Raw genomic sequence first — 9,152 nt, 5'->3', positions numbered from 1 at the left:
AAGGTGCGGGAGAGGCGTGTGAGAAATTAGAGAAGATCAAATGTAAATAGCTCTGGACAGAGCCCTGAATGTGAAGGTGTGAGTAGCGCTGCCACAAAACCAGAGGTGAGTGGCGAGGGGTGTTTTGGTGCTAGGCACTGTCCCCTTTTGCGAATCATACCTGTGCACCCTGGTTCGGGAATGCAGTTTCTGGGAAATAAAAGAATGCTGCAAATTCTGCCCTGGGTATTTTTAGTAGGGACTTATGAGTACTGAGGGATTTGTTGTGGAAGAAGAAAAAGCCCTAAGTGTTTGATACAACATTTGCATATATGAATATAGGAAGAGCGCACTTTCTGACATAAAAAGGACAACCCAGCGTGCCCGGCACGCAGGTGGCTGATCATCTGTTCTCGTTAATTTAAGAGCAGCGACACCCACCACCATTTGAGAGCGATACTTGGCTCCAGGCAGTACATGTAATGCTGTGCAGGAGGAACACAGTGATGATGAGCGCGTCGCACGATGAAGAAGGAGCTCTTCTAACGCTGCTGTGCCCTCAGATGTTTTGCTGTATTTTACCAACAGTCTTTCAGGGACGGGCTCGTAAACCACCCGGCGAGAGCTCGGTGGTTTGCGGGGCAGCCTGCCCAGCCGCCCTCGGTACCACAGTGGGAGCCAGGGCCGAGGGCCGGCTGTGCCCGGGGGGCTGCAGCAGCAGCAGGGCTTCTTGCAGCGCAACCGGCACCCGGCTCCCCGGGCTGGCCTCGGCCACCGGGCTCTGCAGCTTTAGTGGCCAACCTGTGCCCTTGTCTCTCCTCGGTGCTCAGGGGATGACAGCTCAGCATGGATCCACGACAGTAAGGCGAATGATGCTGGTTCCTATTAAGCGAGCGCTGGGGGAGGGGACAGTGTTTTCCAGTACCGTTTGGTAGCTGATTATGTTTATCTTACTGCTTTAAAAATAAATCACGTTGGGAGGAATCGCATGGTGTTTGTTTACTGCATCTCTAGGACGTGGTGATGTTTGCATTTGGTACGCTGTGTCTTACGAGCCCAAAAGACTGGAGTCGTTTGAAGATTATGTAAAAATAAAGGTGCAGATACCCTTTAAAAAGAGTAATAATGGGACCAGGCATTCAAGAATATCCCTTATTACTGCACAGAGAGACACAGAAAAAGGAAAGCCAAATCAATGAAAACCACAAAGGAATGGTAAAGTAAGGAAATTATTTTCTCTCTTTCTAGTTACAGAAATCTCTAAATATTGTAGCTTAGTTGATACGTGCATGGCTGTGCTGTTCAGATTGGCATCCTCTGCACCGATCCACAGCAACAGAAATGATTGTGCAGTGTAATCATGCAGGTCACAAAGTGGCAGAGGTGAATGCATCGATCCTGGAGGCACAAGACTTATTTTCATTCTTTTATAAGCTCTTGAATTGGTGAAATCGTGTTTTTTTAAAACAAAATCTGACTATACTGACATAAAAACTGTGAACAAGATGTACAGCTTGACAGATTAACTGAACTGCAGTCAACCTAGATTAGACCAGGAGGGCACAGTTTGCTTATTCCTGTTCTAAAATGACATTTTAAAGTTTTCCTTTTTAAAATCAGTAATATTTCTTTTTTTATAGAACAACCACTGTTTTCTTTTTCTTACAGAATACACTGATTCAATGAATCTGTGTGCTTGCACAGAAATTTATCTGATTTAATTGAGGAAAGATGTATTTTAGTTTTAAGCTGTCCAGATCAGTAATGCCATTCCTATTGCTTGCGTGTGAGTTTTTCTCCTACTAATATTTCCATAACCCCAGTGTAACATGAAATGGAGAATTTTATTTGTGCCTTTGTTATGAAATAGTTTGCATTAATATCAGAATAGATTGTATGCTCCCTGCCCACTTCCACTACTTAACTTCATAGGAATAATAGTTAAATATGTAGCCTCTAATATTTACTATTTATTATCCCCGAAGTAACCTTGGGATCCTCTGATAGAGAATTCTATGTAAGGGCTAAGTTCTATTATTATAGCATCTGACTGAATTATTCACTTTTGCCTTAGTAGTATTAAAAATAAAGTAGTATATATATATAAATTAGTAGTATAAAAAAAAAAAAGTAACCATGGTATAGTTCTGATGAACTTTAAGAACAGTTGCAATCAACTCTCTCTGTTTTTTTTTTAAACTGAATTGCACTCTAAACTTTTATTGTATTTCCATTCTGATGATTGTATATGTTGCTATTTATATGTGATATTCTGTTTAATTCTTGCTAGTTGCAGTAATGGAAAAAGCCATCCAAGCACCAAAGGACTAAATAAACCAGTTATTTCGCATGTGAAATCTTCTCCTGGAAGATTAGGCAAAAATGTATCAAGTGCGATTGAAAAGGTAAATAGTTCCTTTTTTTTTTTTTTTTACAGAAAAAGGGTACTTAGTTCATGTCAGCTCTCTTAATAACATCACATACTTTCATATCTGTTCAGATTTCCCATGACACTCAAGATGGTAACCAACCAAGTATTTTTAAGAAGGGAAGAAACCAGATGGATGAGAATACTCAGTCAAAAAGGTAATTTTATGTTAAGATTCTCCGTTTAATTTGTAGACATTTCAAACTGGTATATAAAATGCTTGTGGTGAAATCGTGACTTCTGTGGTTTGCCTTTAGCTTAACTGGTCCCAGAATTCAGCATTTAGGAGGACAACAAATTTAAGTTACCAGTATGGAAACTTACTTAGTGAGTTCTCAGGCAAAATCAGAATAAAATAAAAAAAATCAATAGGCAGTGTTATCACTGCCAGCAGATGATACTAATTTTTTCTCATTACTTAGTTTCCATGCCACTTGTAACTTCATTCATGTAGATCCATGTCCCTGAAGGAGGTAGCAAGACCTTTGTAAACAGTTGTTCCAAAGACATTAATCTAATAGGATATGATCTTTCTTTTTATTTAGGATCACGAGCGTTTGCGCATCACTGCACAGAGTACAGGGACCAAAGAAGAGTCTCCCAGAAAGAAGGCAGAACGAATCTTTTCTGCACAGGGTCCCTCCTAGCATAAAGGGCAGCACACAAGGTAGCTTCTGTAGGGTTAAAGATGTCCCAGTGCAACATTGTTATGGCAGTAAAAAAGAACAGTTGGAAAAGAATCATGAAGAACATGTTGCTGAAGCTGGTCCATGCTCTTCTAAATGGCAAGAAGCATCTGTAGGTGAAATGTTTCTTGATTTTGAATCAGTACAAATTATTAAAGAAGACGATGAAGATGATAGTGCCAGTGATCTCTCTGATTCAGAAAGGATTCCCATTCCCCCATCTCCCTGCACACCACCAGAACTCATTCTCAGAGCTGAAGAAATTGATCCAGTTTGTTTGGAACACGCCCCTGATACAGGTTTTAAAGAATCAGAATATTACTACCCAGACTTCCTCCCACCCCCTTTCAACTCCTGGGACTTGAAGCAACTGGCTGTCTTTGTTAATGTAGAGGGTAAAACTGAATTTCGACCAAAGCCAACAGGATTTCTTGAGAAATACATTGATCGCCTTTTGCAGCTGGAATGGCTGCAAATGCAGACTGTGCAGAATGAGAAAGGAAAGGCAGCCAAAGCCAGACCACAGACTGCTCCCGGCTCCATCCGTACCCTAAAAAGCCCTGGCAAAGGCAAGGCATTGCTCAGCCCTTTGCCCAACAAGCAAGTGGCTCCCCAAGAAAGCGCTACAAAGCTGCCCAGAAGCTATTCAGGTCCCAGGGGAGATTCATACTGTGAAGAAAGTCGCCAGTTATATTCTCATCCAGGTCACCGGAAACTTTCTGAAAGAATGGGATGTGCAGTGTCTTCTCAGAGACAATCTAGTGAAGTAAGGAGTGAACTGAAAAAAAACCCAACTGCAAAGCAACAGCTCCTCAATATGCAGCCCTCTGAGAACGGTTCTAAAATTCAAAGTGTTGGTAATATCAGACCCCCCAAGCAAACCCCGGTATTTCATGGTTCAGCTGCTCCCATCAAAGGCTTAAAAACATACGTGTGTACAAATCCAAAGAAAAATGGCAATGCTAACAATTGTGTTCCTTCTAAAAAACCAGCAGGGGACAGGAAAATAAAAACAAATGGCACAAAGCAAACGTCACGTAAATTTAAATGAAGAAAAATTCATTAGTAAATGTTGATGCTTCTTGACTGCTAGAAAGCATTTGGCCAATGCAGAAGGGTCATGTTTTCTTTGTAGGAAAATCCTGAGAAAATACGTTCTTGGTGCACGGTTCTAAGTCAGCACTGTTCATTTCAATGCATTTGATCTTAAGCCAGCAAGGCCAGCAGGAAATCTTTTCCCTGAAGGCAAGTGTCTTCCATTGGTCTTTCCTCAAAAATATTTACAATTGCTCAATGAAAATAACAACAGAGTATGAAAGTTTAGAGAAACATAGAATTACCACGTCCTTCTATTTGCACCAGTTGAAGCTCATGAAGTCTGTGGTGTTTCTTATGCTTACCTTGGTATAGTTGAGAGAACAGATCTGTGCTCTTTTCCTTCAACAGATGTGCTGTTTTGTGAGACAGGTTTGAATGTGGTGTTTTCTGATGGAAAAGGGCTCAACTGTTTTTATAAAATAATGACGCATTCTTATCTATGCAAAGTCAAACTAATTCTTTACAGAAGATGATGAATTGAATTTTTTTGATGAATTAGATAGTATTTTTTTGATAAGAAGAAGTATGGAGATAATGTTTTGCAATATTTTAATGCAGAAAGGATTCTTTTTAAGACAAAAAAATTATTAGGGAGCAGGCAGCTTCAACAGTGACAGATTAAGAAAATGGAATGCATATTTTTATACCCAGAAATCTTCACTGTGTTTACAGACAGCTTTCCTTGAAGTTCATTTTGTAAGCCTTGATGCTTTTCGTCATTTAGAGGAAATGACCAAATTTCAAATTGCACGTGGATATGTGAGACTAATGCAAAATGAGGGTGTTGCTAGAGACTCTGTGGCCTAGTTTGCAGAACTGGTAGCCTCTCAAAACATAAAAAGCAGGCTCTTAGGGGATGTATTTAAAGGCTATTGTAAGTCCAAGTAAAGATATATTTTGATACAAAAGACACCTATTTTCAGTGACCCGAGATGACTATTATTTATCCCATGGTCCAGCCTACTTCAGTTAGCTTGGCTTCTCCTTTCACAGTTTAGTAAAGTGATGTGGGGAAATACCCTACAGAAAGAAATGGTGCAACCAGGACTGGGTCCTGTCCTCAGACCCTCTGTTTTCTCTTGTGTCCGAGAGACACCGGAGCGTAGGAAGGACAGTTCAGTGAGTATTCAAATGTCAGTTCATCTGTTACAATTTCAAATCAATCACAGCAGATGGGGATGTGATCTTGTAAAATTCTAGAGGATGTTTTGTACTTTCGTTTTAAAATGAAATACTGAGCAGCATTAACTTCATCCTCCGCCATCGGTCACAGGGAACTCTTTATGAGAAGTGAGCTGAGGTCTGATGGACCAGATTTTTACCAGTGGATCCTTCACATTGTGATAGAAAATGAAAAAGTAGCACATACTAAAGAGTATGTTATGTATATAGATAAATTGCACTTCTCTTGTTGATCTCCTCTTGGTTCAAAGATGCTTAGCTGTTTCTATTCTTTCATTGTGCCTACTAGATCTTCAGCTTTGTAAAATTTCAAAGCATGGATTTATATGTAGTTTAAAATGTGAGAATATTAATAAATGTAGTAATAAACTAGAGTATTTTACAGTACATAAAAACATTGCTCAGGAATAGTCTTAAGAAATATTTTTAGTGGTTTTTTTCCTAGTGTACTGGAGACCAAATGGGAAATTTTAAATTGATAAAGGAAACAAACGTAACATACAGTGTTATATTTCCATATTCAGTATTTGTGAAGTTACAGTTAAAATGAACCGTAGTTGCATGTACATTCGGCTCTATGCAATTAAAGTGAAAATCTGACATGCTCAAAGTTCGAATAAATTGGCTGTGTCAGAGGTGTTTTGAAACTTAAGAGGATGGCATTCAACACCAGCAGCTGCAGAGGACCAGCACATTCTTCTGTTGCTATTTCATCCTTTTGTTTTGTTCCAGACTCATCATGTATGTCAGCTTTTTTTAGATGAAAGGTTCTGGCATCCAGTGCTAGAATTTCAGGCTTTGGCCAAATTCTACAAGCCTTCATTAGTCAAGTTTTCGTGATTCACGTTAGCAGTAGTGGAAGTAGAACTGCTCTTGCCAATAAGCACTACTTAGTGCACGATTTTAGTACACTGTTTCAGTGCACTGTTACAAGCACCAAAAGCAAGGTAAGCAGGATCAAGTCAATAATCAGAATAGCAGTTTTTTAAAACAAATTCTGTTAGATGCAGTAATTAGTTTAGCATGTTACTATACCACTGAATATTAGCATATGCTGAATTTTCCTCTGAGATGTTATTCTATATTGATGCTTTCCTAGGTTATAAAGGAGGGCATGTAGATACAGGCACATTTGCATGATCACTTCTTAAAAAATATATAAATAGTGTTTCAGTCAGCTTTGACCAGAGCAAAGGTGATTGGCATTGAGAAGTTTTTTCTCACAGACCTAGGAAAATTTTGTTTTAATGTAGTGCTTGTGATCTGATGGACATCAATCTGTTGTTGGAGACTGAAAGTTAAGCAGGTGGAGATGGTGATGCCACTTAAGATAAGTCTGAGTACTTGTTCATCATTAAGCTCTGGCTGTGATCTGGCCAAGTACCTTTGTCTTGCCTGATAAACACACAAGTCTATTTTTTGTTCATTGATTTGATGCTTCTTACACAGTTGTCTTTGTTCACATACAGAAATAGAAATTCTGTGTTTGCCTCAACAAACAGCGTGAGCAGTCTTGCAAGGGTTGGATTTTATCCTGCAGCACTTTTGCTTCCATTTTCACTTGACTATGTTCTGGACCCATAGATAAAAAGAGCTCCTTTTATGAAGACAACTATGGTTTATGTTTCCTTCATTTTGTGTTGCTGGATGTTGTCTTCAGAAGCACTTCTGAATACAGCAGAAAATTTTATTCCATCATTTAATTCCAACATTCAGTTTGGCATTAAAATAGCACTGTGTTTGTGTGGCTGTTTATATTTTTTCACTATGTTTAGCAATATGATCATATGTGTGTCTAAGCCTAGCATTGGCGATGCTTCTTGAAGAACAAGTTTACTGTGATGTGAGATAGTGTTTGGTTTTTTGGTTTGTTTGTTTTTTTTTTTCTAGATAATCTAAAGATTTAATGTTCTGCGGTACTACCTGCAGAACAAATATGCTCAGGTTGCATTTTAAATAAATAGATTCTGCATCAGTTATGCTAGTATGAACTTTGAACAACTCTTGTTTTCAATAAAATTACCCTGTTACAAAGATGTGAAGAAACAGAATTTTACTCCAATGTGCATAACCTGTTTTCCTTAGTAATGCTAAAGTGTATTTTTAATGCATAACATGAAGAATTTTAAAACAATATTGTTTTTCTCTTGACATGTTTCTTTTTTCTCCATTACTTGCATCTCTGCACTGAAATACTTTGGTCATTGAAGTTTTACATCCCCCACACCCCCTCACACCTTGTGGTAGCTTTCAGTTATATACAGCGGTTCTGGAGCTTCTGCACAGCGCCTCCAGGCCCTCATTCTGTTAGCAGGACAGGTATCAAGCTTCTGCAGTTACTCAGAATTTATGCTCCAAAAGGGGTTTTCATTGTGCGAGCAGTGCATACCATTCTGGGAGGAGGGGCTTTACATCTTCCTCAAGTGGGAGAGCCTCGCAAGGGAGGCTCAAATCAATCCCTAGTGCTGGCTCAGTATCCACAATCATGGGGTGGCCGCTTGTTAAGGCTGTGAGGCAGACTGTATTTTTCTTTCCAGATGAGAGTACGTTTGCTGGGACAAATTGAGGGTCGTGGGGTGATGGTGCTTCTTAGAGAGGCAGAAAGGCTCAGCAGTATTCTTTCTGAGAAAGTTGAGTTTAAAGCAAATGGGTTCCCAGAAGTTGGCAGCTTTCCTCTCCCACCGATGCCCCTCTCCCAGGGTGCTATGCCCATAGCTCCCAGACCCACCGCCCCGTGCCGCCAGTGCCCCTCTGCTTTTGGCTGCTGACCCGTGCCCAAGACGGTGCAGAGAGATGTAAGGCTGCGGGGATGGTTAGGCTCCTTTCATTGGACTAAAATGCCTTGTTTGACTCCAGACTGCTTAATTATGCCGTAATCCTGTTATTGCTTGTCTCCTTTCTGTGTTTCATTTATTGTTGTTTGAGGTAACTTTTATCTTGTATTTGCTATTTAAAGGATCGTGTTATAAGTTTGACAGTATTTTGACAGCTTTTTGAGTCAGTTTGTGATACCTTTTTTGGAGCTGATATTATAGTTGACATTTCAACACTATGAAATTGCCTATAATGTACTATTTTTTGCCTTATTTTAAAGGTATCAAGCCTTAGTTGCTCCCATTGGCATTAGTGGGGTTTCTTCTGAAAAATTATTAAGCAAACCACTCTACCTGGAAAGACTGGAACATGATTAACTGAGAATTTGCAGGCCAGCTTTTGATGTTGGTAATCATGTATTCTTATTTATTTGGGTTTTTTTTGTGGATATTTTTGCTAGTAATTTCATTGGAAAGTGATCTTGTAATTCAAAGTTACTGTATATTTACTATATTAAAAGTGAAATACTGCCTATTTGGTACTTGGTTGTATTTTTTTCATCGTCCACAAGATGGCACCTTTGCATTTTTCTTTTAGAAAATTTCTTTCCTGCAGCGTAGGATGGCGCTTGTAGCTCAGCATCTCTCAGCTGTGTTGCTGCTGATGGCCAAGCTAGGCAGGTAAAGCTGCGTGATTATTTCTACTCTGCCTGGCAGTCACTTCTGTAATGGCTGTGTTAAGGTATCATAACAGGTGAAAATAACAGGAAAAACTTAGTCATCATATTCATACTTTTTTTTTTTTTTTTTTTTTTTTTTTGAGTTTCACATTCTCTGTTATAATCTCCAGGACACTTAGAACATGATCCAAAGAACAGTAAAGACACGTGGGTAGAGGCTTGCAGAGAACCCCATTCTCCTGCTGCTAGTGTTCACTTAATATCACACCCTGCACGTTCATATGCT

The 9,152-nt window shown here is 39.4% G+C and overlaps 1 protein-coding gene across 3 annotated transcripts; it reads left to right on the top strand.

The window, feature by feature from the left end:
- The first annotated feature begins 18 nt into the window (after positions 1-18).
- On the top strand, positions 19-8,539 carry FAM217B (family with sequence similarity 217 member B). Of its 3 annotated transcripts, XM_009643705.2 has the most exons (5): positions 19-105; positions 994-1,199; positions 2,270-2,384; positions 2,480-2,565; positions 2,953-8,539. In XM_009643705.2, the coding sequence occupies exons 2-5, from the start codon at positions 1,105-1,107 to the stop codon at positions 4,142-4,144; spliced, it is 1,488 nt and encodes a 495-aa protein (XP_009642000.1). In that variant the 5' UTR covers positions 19-105; positions 994-1,104; the 3' UTR covers positions 4,145-8,539. The 3 variants fall into 3 exon arrangements, with proteins under 3 accessions (XP_009642000.1, XP_035755189.1, XP_035755190.1); XM_035899296.1 differs by lacking the exon at positions 19-105 and having other exon boundaries at positions 1,109-1,194; XM_035899297.1 differs by lacking the exons at positions 19-105; positions 994-1,199 and adding an exon at positions 1,680-1,765.
- Positions 8,540-9,152: the final 613 nt, after the last annotated feature.

The sequence above is a fragment of the Egretta garzetta genome, unplaced genomic scaffold (assembly GCF_000687185.1).
Source record: "Egretta garzetta isolate BGI_Z169 unplaced genomic scaffold, ASM68718v1 scaffold158, whole genome shotgun sequence".
Taxonomy (NCBI): domain Eukaryota; kingdom Metazoa; phylum Chordata; class Aves; order Pelecaniformes; family Ardeidae; genus Egretta; species Egretta garzetta.
The sequence above is the reverse complement of the archived record's forward strand: the minus strand, read 5'-3'. Positions and strand labels throughout refer to the sequence as shown.